Source organism: Neopsephotus bourkii, unplaced genomic scaffold, assembly GCF_033783945.1.
Source record: "Neopsephotus bourkii isolate Nb327-2 ecotype Australia unplaced genomic scaffold, CSIRO-AGI_Nbou_v1 NB_991, whole genome shotgun sequence".
In the NCBI taxonomy this organism is placed as follows: Eukaryota; Metazoa; Chordata; class Aves; order Psittaciformes; family Psittacidae; genus Neopsephotus; species Neopsephotus bourkii.
Window position 1 is genome coordinate 3,976,087 of NW_026901483.1, and position 17,600 is coordinate 3,993,686.

The 17,600-nt window shown below is 56.6% G+C and overlaps 2 protein-coding genes across 7 annotated transcripts in view; both read left to right on the top strand.

The window, feature by feature from the left end:
• The first annotated feature begins 797 nt into the window (after window positions 1–797).
• Window positions 798–4,976, top strand: ARL13A (ADP ribosylation factor like GTPase 13A). 2 transcript variants are annotated; one of them, XR_009726430.1, is made up of 8 exons: window positions 798–884; window positions 2,075–2,145; window positions 2,317–2,566; window positions 2,871–2,976; window positions 3,053–3,410; window positions 4,062–4,106; window positions 4,565–4,666; window positions 4,941–4,976. XR_009726430.1 is itself a non-coding variant. In XM_061359719.1 (6 exons), exons 1-6 carry the CDS (start codon window positions 826–828, stop codon window positions 4,073–4,075), a joined length of 858 nt encoding a protein of 285 aa, XP_061215703.1. In that variant the 5' UTR covers window positions 798–825; the 3' UTR covers window positions 4,076–4,218. The 2 variants fall into 2 exon arrangements, 1 of the variants encoding a protein (XP_061215703.1); XM_061359719.1 differs by lacking the exons at window positions 4,565–4,666; window positions 4,941–4,976 and having other exon boundaries at window positions 4,062–4,218.
• A 9,509-nt stretch (window positions 4,977–14,485) lies between these two features.
• The window catches only part of ATP11C (ATPase phospholipid transporting 11C), a 60,928-nt gene continuing 57,813 nt past the window's right edge, over window positions 14,486–17,600 (top strand). For 4 of the 5 annotated variants that reach the window (XM_061359705.1, XM_061359704.1, XM_061359702.1 and 1 more), the window contains exon 1: window positions 14,487–14,664. In XM_061359705.1, coding sequence (XP_061215689.1) covers window positions 14,638–14,664 — 27 coding nt within the window. In that variant the 5' untranslated portion in view covers window positions 14,487–14,637. Of the gene's footprint in view, window positions 14,665–17,600 lie in introns of all 5 variants that reach the window. The other variant, XM_061359707.1, reaches the window with a different exon arrangement.

Here is a 17,600-nt window from a genome sequence, read left to right on the forward strand (position 1 = left end):
CATGGAACGGTTTGGGTTGGAAGGGACCTTAAAGCCCCATCCAACCTGGATTTGAACACTGCCACCTCATATTGAGCTTTTCATTCCCTGCCCCACTGTCTGAGGGTCCCCCCCCGCCTCCCTGCTCCCAGCCAGGTGCCTGCTTGGGCTGGTTGGTGTTTCTCTTGCAGGCAGCACAGGACCTATTGATGCTCAGGGTGTGCTTCCTTAGCACGAAGTAGCAGCAGTGAGCAGTGATGTCCTCAGAGCAGCACAGAGGGGACCCTGGGTGGCCAATGGAGCCGTGCACACCATGAGGGGCTGAAGAGATGCATCCACACAGGGATTAGGCAGCAAGGAGGCAGGGATAGAGCAGGCACTAACTCAGCTGCCCATCCCATGGTTGCCAGGCCATGTCCCTGCCACATTGATGGAGACACAAAGCAGCCGGGTGGGTGACGCAGTGCTGTGCCATGCTGTGCTATGCCACCCAATGTGGTGTGCAGCCCCATGGCATTCCATGTCCCAGTGGCCACCGGCCTGGCACGACCCACTGGGATTAGGGAAGCCGCAAAGAGTAAACCATTTAAATCCAGATTAGGTTTAAGCAGCTGCTGAGCAAAGGGGATGTGAGAGGGGCAGCACAGCGGGGACGAGAAGGTAAGAGGCTGTTTGGATGCAAGAAGGGGTTAATGGGGGTCCAGACCCGTGGGGCATCTCCAGTGGGGCTGGGAATGGGGTGAGATGCTCCCTGCCATGGGGAGAGCAAAGGAGGATGCAGCATGGGGACACAGCAGGCTCCTCACTTCATAGGTGCTGAAGAGAGGCCGTCCCTCCCCAGGGAGCATGTTCCACCTCTTCTCCCACTGCTGGTCGTGGCTGCAGGCCATACAGGAGCCCATCAGGTAGGTCCCTGTGTGCTCTCCTTGGGGATTGCCAGGGGGGTTTATCCATGAGCTTATCAGTGAGGGCACTGATGCAGGAGCACCGTGAGAGCTGTGCTCATTGCAGGGACTGGCCCCAACTGCAGAGCGAGGCACACGCGTGTCCTCACAGGCAGGAGCTGGGCGGGCAGGGGTGGGAACACTGCCAGTGGGGTTCCCCGGGGAGGATGGGGATACCTGAAGGGGGCCAATAGAAACCTGGAGAGGGGCTTGGGACAAGGGCCTGTAGGGACAGGGCAAGGGGAATGGCTTGAACCTGCCCGAGGGGAGACTGAGCTGAGCTCTTAGGCAGAAGCTCTTCCCTGTGAGGGTGCTGAGGCGCTGGCACAGGGTGCCCAGAGAAGCTGTGGCTGCCCCATCCCTGGCAGTGCTCAAGGCCGGGTTGGACACAGGGGCTTGGAGCAAGCTGCTCCAGTGGAAGGGGTCCCTGCCCGTGGCAGGGGTTGGGGCTGGAGGAGCTTTGAGGTCCCTTCCAACCCAAACCAGGCTGGGATTTGCATGTGCTGGGAGACCCAGGTTAATTCCCTGGGGATGGCGCTGCCCCAGCCCGGGCAGACCCTGCAGCAGTGAGAGGTTTCATGGCCCTGTCCCTCCAACCAGGACACGTTGCTGTAATGCCAGCAGCAGGGCTGCAGCACCCACAGTGTGTTTAAGGAGGAAAACAACACTGGGAACCACTGCTATACCAGGGGAAACGTTCTGTGCATTGCTGCACACCAAACAGGGCGGTTTGGCAGCAGGAAAAACCTCCTGAGCCCAGGCAGAAGCTCATAAAATGCCCTTGCTACCTCTCCCTGGCTGTGTAAACCCACAGCCCTCTACAAGGAAGGGCACAAAGAGCAATCATTAACTGTCTGCATGTAAGGAGTGAGTGATCATTTTGGCCTGTGCATATCATTGCTTAATCCTGTGCGATATGGAAAGGAATCCTTGATGTATGTAGCACGTTGAATGGTCTGTCCCATTGTGCTGGGGTGGGTTCCATCAGCCTGCCCTCATCCTCAGCTCATCCAGAGCCTGTATCACCATCTCCTGAGGTAGCAGTTAACCACGGGCAGGGTTAGGGGAGCCCTGGAGCCAGCAGTGGTCAGTGGTCCCCAAGGGAGCACAGCCTGTCTCTGGGATGCGCACATCCCATTGTCACTCCACAGGAAGGTCACGCTCCTCGTGCTGGGACTGGACAACGCTGGGAAAACCTCTGTCATCATGGACCTAGACAGAGGTGAGGAGCTGCACTGGAGGCAGCAGCTTTATGGTCCTTTGCAACCAAGTGCTTGAGCCTTGCAGGACCAAGGCCCACCTGCAGCTGGCAGTGGGATGGGGAGCGGGAGGCACAGAGCACAGGGATGCTGCGGGCTCACCGCCCCGGTTCTCTGCCCTCTGCTGCCCGCAGCACTGCCCAGCGAGGGGCTGCCCACGGCACAGCCGGGCCAGAGCCGCCTGCGGGTGGAGCGCTTCGAGGTGACCCTGCTGGACCTGCCCGGGGCCCCGCGCTCCCGCAGCGCCTGGCGCAGCCACTACAGCGCAGCCCATGGGCTCCTCTTCGTGCTGGACTCCAGCGACCTGGCACGGATGGAGGAGGCCCGCAGGGTCCTGAGCCGCGTCCTGAGCCACCCTGATGTCTCCGGGAAGCCCCTCTTATTGTAAGGCTGGGTCCTAGGGATGAGACCTGTAGGGTTTGAGGTGAAGGAGGGAGCGGGGACTCGTTGCTAGGACTTGGATGCTGAAGGGATGTGGTACCTAAGGGGCTGTTGGGAGGATGCTGGGACAAGGGGACCTCAGTGATGCTTTAGGGGTATCCCTGGGGTGGGGTTTCAGTGCCTGGCAAAGGCTTGGGCAACACTTCACCTAATCATAGCCAAACTGGGAGAAAGCATCCAGCCTTCCCTGCGGCCAGGCGCCCAGAGGCCGGGGTGATGGTCACGCTCCTCTCTCCCCATGCGCCAGGCTGGCCAACAAGCAAGACGCAGCGTCTGCCCTGCTGCCCTGCGAGCTGATCGAGCGCCTGTCCCTGGAGCGCCTGGTCAACGAGAACCGCTCCCCCTGCCGCATCGTGAGTGCGGGGCTGCCCCGCTGCCGGTGCCCGCTCCGCGGTGCCCGTCGGGGTTAACCCTGCCCCTCCGCCGCAGGAGCCCTGTGCCGCCAAGCGGGGCCCCGCCGCCGGCCCGCCCCGCACCACGCTGCAGGGGCTGCGCTGGCTCCTCCGCACCATCCCCACCGGCCCGGCCCCGGCCCCGCCGCCCGCCGCCGCTCCGCAGCCCGGCCCCGGCCCCAGGGCAGCCCGCGGCCGCCAGCCCGCCCGCAGGTGGGTGCGGGGGTCCCGGGGTGCCCGTCCCTGTTCCCCGTTGTCCCCATCCCCATCCCGACCCCTCGCTGTGCTCTCGGCCCAGCAGGGACCCGCTGCTCCCCGCGGAGGATGCCCGGGATGGCGCGGGGATAACGGGAGAGAACCGGGTACCGCGGCCCGTGCCTCGCCTCCTGCCCCTGGTGAGCGCCCCCCTGGGATGGGATGGGGTGGGATGGGATGGGATGGGATGGGGTGGGATGGGGTGGGGTGGGATGGGAGTGGGATGGGATGGGATGGTGGGATGGGATCGGATGGGATGGAGTGGGATGGGATGGGGTGGGATGGGATGGAGTGGGATGGGATGGGATGGGATGGGATGGGATGGGATGGGGGGATGGGATGGGATGGGATGGATGGGTGGGATGGGATGGGATGGGATGGGTGGGATGGGATGGGATGGGATGGATGGGTGGGATGGGATGGGATGGGATGGGGGGGATGGGATGGGAGGGGGATGGGATGGGATGGGATGGGATGGGTGGGATGGGATGGGATGGGATGGGATGGGATGGGATGGGATGGGATGGGGTGGGATGGGGTGGGATGGGATAGGGTGGGATGGTGGGATGGGGTGGGATGGGATGGGGTGGGATGGGATGGGATGGGATGGGGTGGGATGGGATGGGGTGGGATGGGATGGGATGGGATGGGGTGGGGTGGGGTGGGATGGGATAGGATAGGATAGGGATGGGGTGGGATAGGGTGGGATGGGATGGGATGGGGTGGGATGGGATGGGATGGGATAGAAGGGGAGTTCCGATGCTTTCCCTCTCCACCCTTACCCTGCCCAGGAGGACAGCGCTAAGGGCACTGGGAGGAAGAAGAGGAAGGTGAAGGTGAGGAAGAAGAGCCTGGGCCAGCCAAACCCAGCCGAGGAACCGGAGGGACCAGGAGGAGGGGGTGACGGCCGAGTGGGGGCTGCTGGGGGGCTGCTGCCCCCCAACAGGGTCGGGCAGGAGGAGCTGGTGCCCACAGCGATGGCCACCCTGCAGCCAGGTGAGAGGGGCTGGGGGGCTGCACTGCACACAGGGACCCCAGGGCCACCCCACAGGGTGTTCTGGGGACAGCACAGCAGAGCTGCACCCCCGCTCCCTGCCACCTCCATCAGATCAGCTGGGCACAGAGCGGGGTCACAGAGATCCAGCTGGGAAGAGGAGACATCCGTGAGCATCTCACAGGGGCTGATGTGTGGAGGTGATGGAGGACTGCACCAGCCGCAGTCCTCTCGGTGGTTCGGTGACAGTCGCATCCCTGCTCTGATGTAGCTCCTCACGTTGTGCATTCCTCCATCCAGTGCAGGCCGTGAAAAAGAAAAAGAAGAAGAAAATCAAGAATAAAATCAAGTCGCAGGATCCCGCTGTGGAGCAGCAGCATGAGGAGGTCTCAAGCACCTTCGGTTCGTATTTCCCAGGGCAGATGCTGCTGGAAAGCACTTGGGGTCTGTCCTGTTAGCAGAGGGCCATAAGGTGTGCACGAGCACTTGGCCATGGGGTGCTTGGTGTGGGGACAGCACAAGCAAGTGCTGCTGCAGGGCTGGGGGGGTGTTGGGGAGGCAGATGTGCCACCTCTGGGATGTGGGAGGCCACCAGAGTGCCCTGTGCTGGAGCCTGGCTGGCTGCTGGGCCCTGGAGCTGCCCCTGTGCTCAGCCCTCCCCATGTCCCTCCTGCAGACCTGTACCGCCGGGCGATGCTGGCCCTGAAGATGAGGCAGGAGCAGAGGAAGCAGCCGTCTGCCATCGCCCCCTGAGCACGGACAGCACATCCCAAGGGATGCGTGGCTCCGAGGAGCCCCACACTGCAGTGGGACCCATGCTCAGGCAGGGCCTATGGGGTGCTTGGCCAGGGCTGGCAGTCCTGGGGCATGAACAGCATCATTGTCCTCTGCACGGCTGGAAAACCAGGGATCGCAGGAGCGAGCCAAAGCCCCTTTGTAAGATGCCTCTCTGGCAGCCGGGCTGCAGTCCTGAGTGAAAGGGGAACAGCGGGCACTTCCCAACCCTGTGTTAGTATGCTGTGGAAGGCTCGGTCTGAACCCGGCTCAGTGTGTGGGAAAGAGGAAGATCAGAGCAAGCATCCCAGGGGAAAAGCCCCTCTCGAGCTGACCTGTGCCCAGGCAAAGCTGTCTGTGCAGGTCAGGGGTTCATTCAGCCCCTCATTCAGTCCCTGGTTGCAGCTGGACAAGTCTCTTTCCTGCTGGTGAAGGTGGTCATGGAGGGTCTGCAGAGGAGCTTCATCCATCCCCACTGGCATCACTGACAGTGGGCACCCTGCAGCCCCCCTGGTGTGTGCTCTGCGACTGGACCACGAGCACCATCTGCATCCCAACACATCCGCGTCCAGCAAAGTGATGCTATCACAGGGACTTGGCTGTATCCAGAGGGCTCCGGGTTGGTCCATGTGCTGGGAAACCATCCATCAGCCCAGGAAACACTGGACATGAAGTCACTGGTGCAGCAGTTTTCCCTTCCTGGCTTGACCCGTGCTCAGCAGCACAACCTGAATCAGCTCTGCTCCCATGGTTACTGATTAACAGGCACTGCCTCTGTGGTCCGGGGGAAGAACAATCACTGAGGCCCTTCCCTGGGCAGGGCTGAGAAGGGAAAGGAAGAGAAACTGGGGCTGCTCCACCTTGACCAGCCTGCTGTGAAGTCTGCATCACTCGGGTTCAACTGCCAGGGACAGAGCCACCAGTGACCAGGTGGTCTTGAAGGTCCCTTTCAACCCTAACCCTTGATTCTATGACATAATGGACATTAATAGACTGCTAATAGGAACAGCACAGGTTAATACTGGCCTATAAATGCAACACTTTTAGTAACCCTTTGTCTCTGTGTGGTGGAGATCCCTGTGGTGCTGCTGCTGTGAGTGATGCGGGAGGGCGAAGCAGGGACCTGTGCCTGCGGTGGAGCCCCTTCTCCTATGGTCAGGGCTATGTGTGCCCTCATGGGGACCCACTGGGGTTACCAATCAGTCTCCTTCCAATGGATCACTTCCATGGGGTGCTCCCTGTGCCTCCTGGTGGTTTGGGTCCTTGGTATGGGCACCAAAGCTGGAGAAGACACCAGTGAGACCAGTCCAAAGGCAGAACTGGCCTGGCTGGTGCTGCGGGGCAGCTGAGTGAAACTTGCCCTGGGAGTGAGCTCTGAGAAACCGGTTCTGTTCATCTCACACACTTTCCCCTGGTCCCCAGTGAGTGATGAAGACAGGCGGTTCTCATGTGTTCCAAAAGCAAGCCCCTTTATCCTGGTGTTTCCATGGCTGTAGAGCCGCTAAACCCTACAGCATCCAGGAGCCAATCCTGGTCTGCACCTACCAAGGGTTTTTATCTTCTATAGAAGGTGAGCAGCAACCACCCTGTGTTAAAAATGGCCTATCCCAAAGCCAGAAACATCTCAGAAATGGGATCTTGGGACCTACGTGATCAAAGATAACCTGAAAGTATCAATTAATGGCCATGGGCAATGGGTTGGGCTGCTCCTGCCATGTGTGAAGAGCAGTGATTGGAGCAGGAGGTGCGTTCTGGAATGGGCAGGGCTCCTTTTGCCATTGTTCTCTTCCTGCTATCCATCTTACAGCCTTACAGCTCAGTAACCAGCAAGGGAAGGAGGAGTGCTTGGTCCTGCTGCCAGTGGGGCGAGGTGCAGCTCTGCCCAGGCACGTCCCATCTGCTGGCAGGTGCACCCAGCACCAGTGCTTGCCTTGGGAACACGTCCCATGGGGGACTGGCACCTTCCCACAGATCCTGGGTTTGTTGGGGAGCACTGAGCCTCCAAGTGCCAAGACAAATGAAGTGATGCAGCAGCAACCACCCCAGGGAGATCCATCCTCAGTCTGTTGATGCAGGAAGTCCGTGGTACCAACAGCATCTTATGCAAGGAGCAGCTTTGCATTAATCCATTTTATATTATCTAGCACATCCTTCTGTGCAGGTTTCCAAAGGGGCTGGCTCAGGTGGGTCAGGCCAGGCCAAAGCTGGTTCCTGCTGCCACGGGTGTTTATCGTGGGTTGTGGATGTGTTCATAGCAACCTGGTGACACAGGAGTGTGTTTTGCATGTCTGCATCCCACTTCCCCTCGATGATGCTCATTCAGGGTACCATTCGTCACGGCCACCGGCAGCTCTCTCCATGGCACGTGTCCTTCTAAGCCTGAAGGATGGAGGGCAACAGGGAGGCTGCACTTGTCTGAGCTTTGCAAGCTGCTGATGGAGCTGGATGGCGAAGGGAGGAGGTGAGGAGCTGTTCCAGGGAGAGCCTGTGGGCACACACCCACGCCTGGTCCCTCCTCCTCACACCAGCGCTGCTTTGCACAACCGCGTTTTGCCTGATGCCTGTTGTCGCTATTGAAATCGAACTGTGTGGGAGGAAGAGTGAAGGGGAGGAGGCAGAGTGCGGCTCAGCTGAGAAGAGGGGTGGGGAGAACAGGGCTTGGGCAGGGATGAACACACTGCCCAGCCCTCCTGTGTACAGGGCATCTGGAAGAGATGAGGGAGAGCAGGGCAGATGGGACCATGCGGCCCTGACTCTGCTGTGCTGTCTCCTGCTTCTTTATGCTGGTTGGGCTTAACCAGCACTTACACTTCATTGTAACCCTTCCTTGCTCCTCTGTACCCCCAGGAGAGGATGAGGAAGGTGATGTTGACTGAAACCCCCACTGAGAGCTCTTGACTTGTCCCACAGATGCGGCCAGGGCAGGAGATCCCCCATGGCACATCTCCTGCTATACCACCACTGTTGTATTGCATTAATAAAAACCAAATCAGGTATATTTCCCCCCCTGTATGAGCCTTGCTGGGGCAGTGTGAGCCACCGTGGGTCTCACCATCATTACCACCTTTCCAGAGATGCTTTGGGAATCAGGCTTCCTGGCACCTGCAGTGAGGATACACCATGCCCCAAGAGACAGGACAGGGGAGGTGAGCCCAGGTTTGGGATGCTCCATGTGTCAGGGCTCCTTGTCCACTCTGTCATTAACCCCAAAGTGCAGGAGAGGGAGCCAGAGACTGGGATTTGAACATTGCCCAGAGAAGCTGTGGCTGCCCCATCCCTGGCAGTGCTCAAGGCCAGGTTGGACACAGGGGCTTGGAGCAAGCTGCTCCCATGGCAGGGGTTGGAGCTGGAGGAGCTTCAAGGTCCCTTCCCACCCAAACCACCCTGGGATTTAGTGCTGTAAAGGCAATTGAGTGCAAACAACACTTGTTAAGGGGTGCGTTGTGAGGCAAATGCAATGGGTCACATCCTGTAGGGTGCCTGCAGGTGCTCCTCATTCCCTCCCTATAATTGCTATCACAAGTTGTAGGGCATATATATAGCCAGGGGAAGGGTAGGGCTCTCTTGGGGTGGTGAAGGTCTTTCCTGTGCAGTTCTCTCTCTGTTCTGTCCCAAAGGTAAAAAGTTAATGAACTTATAACAGTAGTAATGAGCTGCTCTTGCCCTACAGCAGCAGTAGCTGGTGGGAGCGAGCAGCCTCTGCTCCCTGGCTTTGCCATCCCTTGGGATAAGGCTGGATGTATCACAAGCATGCTGACCAGGCAGCGCTGAGGTTTGGAGCTCTTTCTCAGGTTGCAGTGTTGCTGAAGGCTGGTTGTGGTATGTATGTGCTTAAGTAGATATATATGAGCAAGGTTATTGGGTTTTAAACCTCGGAATGGGTGTTTGGGTTGGTGAAAGCCTGGGGTGGGTGGGTTTTGCAGCTTGAGAAGTTGGTTGTTATATAAATAGAGGATGTTCAGGTTGGAGATAAGGCAGAAGCTCTTCCCTGTGAGGGTGCTGAGGCACTGGCAGAGGGTGCCCAGAGAAGCTGTGGCTGCCCCATCCCTGGCAGTGCTCAAGGCCAGGTTGGACACAGGGGCTTGGAGCAAGCTGCTCCAGTGGAAGGGGTCCCTGCCCCTGGCAGGGGTTGGAGCTGGAGGAGCTTTGAGGTCCCTTCCAACCCAAACCAGGCTGGGTTCCTGTTGTTCTATGTACGCTCTCCCATGGCTGCAGCTCCTACCCTTTGTCTCAGGTGGGCTGGGAGCCAGCAAGCTCCTGGGGCAGCTTCCCAGCTGAGTCAGAAAGAGGAAGCATTTGGAAATACTCCTGTTTCTTCTGGGTAAGAGCACCAGGGCAGGGCTGATCTCCATGGCAGCAGTCCCAGCATGGGCTGAAAGGTGCTGGTGTGTGATGTCGGGGCAGCTTGCCCTCTTCCAGCTCTCACTGAATGATGAATGACCATGAACAGGGGCTCTGCTGGGTATTTGTCAGTTGTAGATCCTCTGTTGTATCCTGTTAAAGATGAGAGCTGGGTTGTTTGCTGTCATGTACCCTGCAGAGCTATTGGGGGAAAGCAAGGCGATCAGGTGAGAGTAACTCCTTAAGCCGCTCTTGATTCTTATGGAAGAGGCTATGAGGACTTTGCAGGGAAAGAGATGGTAATGAGGACTGGGAATGAAGGAAATGTGAAAACTCTCCCTTCCTAGGTTAAATGAGCCTTGTTGGAGCTGGTTTTGCTGGCAGGAGGAGGAAGGAAGGAATCAAATCTGCTTAATGGATGTATTTGTCTCAGGGCACAAGGGAATGTGCTGGGGTCTGAGCTATATGGGTTTGTCACAACACAGACCAAATATATTTGGTGTTCCCCCCCTTAGAAAAAGCTTGGCTTTAAAAGGGGATGTTTTCAACTAAAACTGGTGGTGTCTCCTAAGTTATCACTCCAAGTCACTGCGTATTTGAATAGACTAAAAGGGGAAAGTGCCTCTTGAGAAAGATTCAGTGTATTAATTAAAGGGCTTTTGCTCCAGAGCATCACTGGATATGGGATCAAGAGCCCCACTTGTTTTCCTTTTAAAGCCCTCTGCAGTGCTCAGAGCCCAGGCCTTGTCTGTGGGAGAACTTTCACCTCATTAAACTGCATTTGTGTTTCAGGGCAGCTGGGTTTAGAAAGACCCTAGCCACAGCCCCTGACCTGGTGGTGTAAATCTGTTTCTTGCCATTCAAACTGGACCCTGCATTAGACTTTACAGCTTGCCTTCTACGCGTAGCACAGCTGTAGAAAGATGATGGGGGTGATTCTGTAGGTGTTTGAGGTACAGTTGGTGCACAGGCTTGCAGAGACCAGCATCTGAGCTCTGTGCCCTATTCCAGCAAACCAGCTGCTGATGGAGGGATGAACTCACTTCAAGTGGACTTGGGGTGGAGGAAAGCGTGTGCAAATCCTCTCGCTCTGTGGATACCGCAGCAAGGATGCTGCTGCTGAGTCCACTCTGCAGTGCTAGTGCAGGCTCTGACCTTGCCTGGTCCTTCCTCTTTCCAGGAAGGCTGAGGAAAGCTCGGAAGCGTTCCCTGGGAGGTCCCTGCTGCAGGTTGTGACTTCCCAGAGGAGGCTGTAGGACCAAAGCAGATGGTTTTGGCACAGGCAGCACAGCAGGGCTTTGGAAACTGGCACTGTGTGATGCTCTCAATCAGTGCTTGTGGGGCCCAAGTGATCCAGGGGAATGGGATGCATGGGGCCCAAGGGAAGCACTGAGGAATGCCTCAAGTGAACCCCTCTGCAGACAGTTACTGGCTTCCTTCCCTCGTGTGTGTGTTGCAAGGATGATGCAATTCCTCCTTGTAACACCCTCAACGGCATGTTGGATGCTCATTTGCTGCTCCTGGTCCTGGATGAGACCTGCTTTACCAGGCAGAGGAGCACAGGGGGAGGATGAAGCCTACACCATGTCCTAGTGAGGGGCAGTGGGAAATACCCATGGATGTCAGCAGCTAAAGGCTGTGTGTGGAACCCCAGCAGATGCAGTGTTTGGGTGGCTTTGGCCTCTTTCAGAAAGCCCATCAGTCAGTGCTGTGCAGACAGGATAAGCAGAGACCACATTGCAGGGCTGAAGGTGGATTTGAAGGTCTCTGTGTGAACAGACCAGGATCCTGCCTTGGGATCTGCTGGCAAAAATGTTCTCCATGTGAAGCAACCATTGTCACCAGATCAGTGAAGGATCTGCCCCATTCAGGAGAGAGGGATAATGGTGTTGTCAGCTCCTCCTTGGCATCTTTCCCAAGCAAGGCAGGGAAAGGCTCCCATGGACCGGAATAGAGCCCTGCCAGTCTCTGCACAGTGCAGTGACTAGAGCAGCCCTGAGCATGAACTCAGACTTTCCCAGATGGAAATGGCCTTGGGATGGTTCCCAGAGGGCCAGGAATCGCTTCCAAAGGGGGTAGCTGTGATGGTGGTCAGATAGTGCCTTTTCCGTGATCTTATTCCCCAACATAAGCATAAGATCCACAAGCTGCCCACATCAGCTGCCAATCTGAACAATTGGATTAACGAGATATACTCCAAGATATCACAACATTAAAGGTAAACCTGCAGTAGTCATGAGGAGGTGGGATGGATCATGAAGCAATGCGTCTCCATGGACTTCAATACACCTCCGAATGCCCTGAGAATCCATAACCTGGTTTAAGGCATAGCAAGCTGCTGGCCTGCTCTAGTGACAGCTCTCATCCTCCAACCAGCCACACGATGGCAGAAAAGCAAAGAGCATCACAAAAAGAAGGGGTTTAGCTAAAACAAAGCAGCGAGGCTGTATGTGTGTGTTCTAAGATTAGGGGGGATGCTGGCTCTGGACTCTTATTAATCTACCTACCAAGCACTGATGTCCGAAAGCTTCCGTTGCTGCCAATATTAAAAGCAAAGGTTTCAGGACTTAAACTGTCCTGTGAAAGGATGTAATGGACTCTCCCAAGTAGAGAGCAGCTCATAGCAATCCCTTAGGTCACTCCTAGTTAATGCCCTGGTTGGCAGACTGTCAAGGAAAGCTTGGCTGATGGACCAGATAACTAGTTTCTGCTGCTAATTGAAGTCCCAAGTGAGCTGTATCATGCAGAATTCCCCTTGGGATCTGCCCCTTGTGGTTCCCTTGCCACGGGCAGGGCATGTGTGGATGCAGGAGGCCCCTTTGGTCCCCCTGTGTGTTGTCTGCATAGGGACCAGCTGTCTGTGGCGTTAAAAGGCGCATTAAAAGCAGATTCGCATGTAAAAGACCTGGGAGCTGATGCAGTAGTTACCGAATCAGCAGCTGAATCACCCAGGCTGTTTGAGGGTGTGAAAAGCCCAGTCAAGGCTCTTGTTTCTCTTTGTGGGGATGGTTTCTGCTGAGATAGGGGTTTCACTGCCCCGAGGCCACTGTGTCAGCAGCTAAAGGGGAGGTGGCAGTGGCTTTGGTTTCTCCAGTGAAATCCTGCCCTTGCTGTGCAGGGTAAATAGGGAGATGGATGGATTTAAGCAGTCTGGTTCATGGAGGGAGCCTGGTTCTTGCTCTGGATGAGCAGGGGAGACCTGCTTCATCTGGGAGCTCCTTGGAAAAGAGGCAGGGATATGCTCTTTAATACCTTGGTCACAGGCATTGTTGACAATGCATTAAAGGTAATGAATTACCTGTTTGATGCTTAATTCCGTATCACAGTGCTGCATTTTAGTTCTAATTCCAGCAAACCTCTATAAAAATAGGGACATCAGCATTCCAAACTAAACTGGATAGAGGCTGCAGCTAGTAAGGGTGAGAGATGAGGAGTAACTGCATCTCTAGGAACATACTGAAGGGCAAAACATAGCTGTCTTCTATAGGCCAGGTAAACCAGGCTGCCTTGGCAACAGTGGGTGCCTGGCCACAAAGGCTGGTGGCTCACCATACTCACTGCTCTGTTCAACACGCAAGCAGGGAACACATCAGAGAACAACAGCTCCCTCTTCTAGCCAACAGAAACAGGCTTGATATCCATCAGAAAAGTAACAAAAGCAGTGCCAAAGGTCTAAGTTTAGTTCTGTGCTGCTGTTTTGTGGGGAGGGAAGCCTGGAACTGAGCTGGTCCGGCATTATGTGAAGGTGCTGAACAATCCCCATTCATTATTTAGGATGTGTTTAAAAGTACTGAGCATTGTTTCCTGGTTTCCTCTGTTGTGGTTAGGCTTTTGTGTGGCAAGGTAAGGAGCAGTGCAGCTGCACAGGGAGGAGCGGAAGGGTTGCACTGACACACAGGTGGTGCTTCCTAGGGCAGACGTGGTGGTTTGAGCCTTGGCCATGGAATCAGGGAATGGTTTGGGTTGGAAAGGAGCTTAAAGCTCATCCAGTTCCAGTCCCAACACCTTCCACTGGAGCAGCTTGCTCCAAGCCCCTGTGTCCAACCTGGCCTTGAGCACTGTCAGGGATGGGGCAGCCACAGCTTCTCTGGGCACCCTGTGCCAGCGCCTCAGCATCGTCATAGCAAATCACTGCGGTGCTATTCTTGCTTTTAAAATGCCAAGTGAGAATCAATGTGTTTTCCAGGTCTCTGGAAGCCCGTAGCTGTCCTCTGGCCCCAGTCGTGGTGCAACGAGGTGAGTTTTGCTCAGTGTCCGGGGGAAGTCTGCTTTCAGACTGGAGCGATGCTGGCTGCTGAAATGAAGGCGGCTCCTGGGTGTTGGGACTGAGCAGCCCTCTGCTTCCCACAGATCCTTGGGGCTGCCAGCAAGGGGAAGCACCAGGAAAACTCTCTGCCCAGTGCTGTTACAGGGGATATTGCTCCAGAAAAGGCTGTTTTACCATCAGGCAATAGCAATGTCAAAAACATGATAGGATTTGTTAGGTTACATCTTGTCTTTCTCAGTGCTGGTGGTTTATGTGGAAACATTCCCCTGTTCTGTACCCTTTGGAATGGGAAGATGCTCCCTTGAGGAAGCATTTCAGCTAAGTGCTGTTCCTGCTAGTGTTATCCCAACCGGGAGGGAAGAGGGGTGTGGGTTTGGCCTGTGTGCAGCCGAAAGAATGGGGACACCGGGGAGAACTGGTCAGCTTCTGTGCCCGGGCATTGCAAAGCTGCTGCAGGAGTGAGCCCGGACTTGCTCTTTGAGCTGCTTTACCCACCCAGCGCTGTCCCTGCGGGATGTGCTCGTCGGGATGCGCATGGAGCCTCCCGGGAGCAGTTCGCAGCGGGAAGAAGGAAACACCTTCCCTGGTCAGCCTTGTCTGGGGGCAGCGCTCCGAGGCGCTTGTGATGCTCGAGCATCTCGGCGGTGCCTGCGCCTCCGTGCCGGAGCGTTATCCCGCGGCACAGCGCTGGGGGGCGGGCAGCGGGGCTGCCGCTGCCTCCATCCGCAGGACGAGCCCCGGGGGCTGTGCGGGCTCCCCCCGCCGGCCCCGTCCCGCACTACAGCTCCCAGCCTGCTCCGGGGCGGGCGGCGGCGGGACAAAAGCGGGGGCGCGGGGGAAGTGCCTGCAGCCGAGCGGGGCCGGGCCGAGCCGTTCCGAGCCGAACCGGGCCGGGCTTTGCCGTGCGGAGCAGCGCAGCGCGGCGGGGCCCCGCCAGCATGGAGCGAGCGGGGATGCGGCGGTGAGGGCGGCGGGGCCGGGCGCTGCCGCGATGCTCCGCCGCAGCCTCAGCCGCCTGGTGAGTGCGGGGCCCGGGCGGGAGGAGCTCGCTGTTGCTGCTGCCGTTTCCTGCTGCTATTTCCCGTTTAGCGGTGGTTTTCCCGGGGTGCGGGGTCGGGGTGGGGGTGCAGCGCTCCCGATGGGAGCCGCAGGGGAACCCCACGGCAGGGCCCCGCCGCGCTGCGGCTGCAAGCGGGAACTTGCTGTTGCTGTCAGTGCCCAAGCCGTATTCTTCCCTTTCCCACCCCAAAACCTCGAGGAGGGCACATCCCGGTGCCTGGAAGCACGCACGGAACCCGCGGGTTTATCCTGGTGGGATGCAGGGCACTTAGAAGGGTGCTACCGGCCGCTTTGGCACCCGGGGTACCGTAGAATCCCCTCCCGGTGCCACATAAGCGGCTCGGAGATTTCACCGTGACCTCATTGCTTGGCCTGAACTCTGTAATTACTCATTTTTTCCCGTCTTCCGCAGCAAGTGCGCTGAACCCGGTGTTTTAACGGCACTGTCAGGAGCTCCTCTTTATTTACGGGTGTCATTTATCGTGCGGTGCGTGGTTCCCGGAGTTCCTGGAGTTTATACACCAGCCGTGTGTGGTTAGAGCAGCGAAGGCACCCGTGGAGCTTCAGGAGCTGTTCCCTGAGGCACATTGCATCTCTTGGCACCCCGTTACCTGCCAGAATAACGGGCTCTGCCTGCAAGGCTGGAACCCCTGGGAGATGCATTCCCACATCCCCTTTTGGTGTGGAGCGAGCTGTTTGGGCTGGATTTCCAGGCTTTCTGCACAAGGGACTTTAATCTCATCCTTAAGTCTGGAGGGGGGGAAGAAATGGTTCCCTTTCCCATTTGCAGGCTGTGTTTCTGTTGCAGGCTCTGGGTAACCCTGTGGAGAGCACACCTACTGCAGCTGCTGGTTTGCAGCCCTGGGGACAAACGGCTCTAATCTCAGCTTCTGGCTTTGATGGCTCTGAGTTTACCTCTGCCTTGTGTTATGTGTTTCCTACCCCAGGAGGTGGTTGGGGAATGGAGCATCTCCTCTGAGTGCAGCTGAAAGTGTTGCTGAGGGGGTTTGGACCTTGTTTTCCACATACTGGCTTTGAGAGTGGCATTTGGGCAGTTGAGCTGTTTGTTATCAAGCTGGTGCATGGGTCCACCAGCCATGGGCAGATAGCAGCTCTCACTGTGCTGCAGTGGCTCTGCCTTGTCCCCAGCCTTGCAGGATCTCGCAGGAGCTTTGGGTCCCTGTTCCTGCTCTATGGAGGAGAGGACAACCCATGGTGTTGATATGGATGAGCAGCACAGGGCTTCAAGTGATGCTTCTATTCTGGCAGTGGCATTGTCACTGCAGTTGTGGCTGCCCCATCCCTGGCAGTGCTCAAGGCCAGGTTGGACACAGGGACTTGGAGCAAGCTGCTCCAGTGGAAGGGGTCCCTGCCCGTGGCAGGGGTTGGAACTGGAGGAGCATTAAGGTCTCTTCCACCCAAACCAGTATGTGATTCTGTGTTATTAAAGGCTGCAGTTTATCTGACACTTAAGATCCCATAGGGCTACTTAGACTAACACTGTCACCTCTGCTCTGTGGTCTTTGTGAGAGGCTCAAATACCAATGGATATTAAACCCTGTTTGCAGATGTATTTCAGAGCTTAGGGATGATGAACATGCCTTGCCCTATCAACATGACTGTTATGTGGTTCTGTTTGTCCCTCCCATAAGCTTCTTATCCTGGGTAGAGTATACAAGGGGATGTTAAGCAAGAAGGGCAGAGTGGTGTATATGGGGCTGCTTTGCTGCGGAAGCAAATTGGGTTCTGAACTTCAATTTACGCTGCTGAAATCATCCCCGCTGAAAGCAGAGCGGGGTTGGGATCGCTGTGGGGAGGTGGGGTTGAATTGCCACAGGTAATCCACTTCCAGGACACACTGTTCACTTGGAAATAGAACTTCAGTTCTTTATTGGGAATGGATTCTGCCGTCGGAGTCTTATTTATAGTGTCATGCTCCTTGTATGGCTGCTGTGGGGAGGGTTGTGGAGTAGAGTAGGGAAGTGCGTTGGTGACCAGGGAGTTTGCATCCGTCGCCTTGTGTAGGATTTCGGGATGAGTGATACCCACTTCCAGCCTCCCTTGGCAGCACCTGGGAGCTGCTGGTCCCCAAGTCATGCCTCAAAGACAATGTGCTTGTTTTCCCTTAAGGACTTCTGGGTTTTTCCAGAGGTAAGGCTGTGTGCATCCATCAGGCCACAGCTACAGCACAGCTCTGTCGGTGCTGATCCAGCTGCTGGGAGAAGCAAGTGAGAAACACAGCAAGAGAAGTTGCTGATGCCCCTGTTGTTTACAGTTCTTCCTCCTATTTAGCTTGTATTTCAGCTGCTGCCCTCATCAGTGCAGGAAGGATGGGGAGCACCCATGGGTGCCATCCCCTGTCTCGGGATGCCTGGTGTTGGCTGAGCATCCCGCCTGGGTCTCTTTGCCTCTGTGCTCCCTGGTATTTTCCTCCTCTTGTTTAAAACCCAGGGTAACAACAATCAGTCTATAATTGGGAGCAGAAATTGTTGTGTGTGTTTGTGCAGGGTCTAACAGGACCATTGTTGTGTTATTCCCTTTTAATTAAATACCCTGGGGCCTGATCCTCTTTGCTGCCCATGCCCTGCTAAATCCCTGGTGCTTAGCAACTGCTGGGGCTCTCCAGAGCATTGTTGGATGATGGGGGAAAGGAGATGCCTCTTAGACAGGCATGTGGTGCTTGTCCCTGGGCTGGACCTGTGTTGTGACTTTGTGCCTTTGCCTTGTCTTGATGTTCCTTTACCAGTTTCCTAGGGTCTCCAGTGATGGGGTTACCCCTGAGTTGGCTATGCGGCTGTGTGGGGTCCTCCAATGGGATTTGGCAGCTTCGCTGGGTCAGGACCTGTTCTTTGTTGTCCCCATTGGAACACATTGCAGAGGGACAGTAAGGAAAGC

Excerpts from the sequence above, each read along its gene's own strand:
- ARL13A (XM_061359719.1), top strand. The coding sequence starts at position 826 with ATGTTCCACCTCTTCTCCCACTGCTGGTCGTGGCTGCAGGCCATACAG. Across the intron at positions 2,146-2,316 it reads CATCATGGACCTAGACAGAG|CACTGCCCAGCGAGGGGCTG; the intron begins GTGAGGAGCTGC and ends TGCTGCCCGCAG. Across the intron at positions 2,567-2,870 it reads TCCGGGAAGCCCCTCTTATT|GCTGGCCAACAAGCAAGACG; the intron begins GTAAGGCTGGGT and ends CCCATGCGCCAG.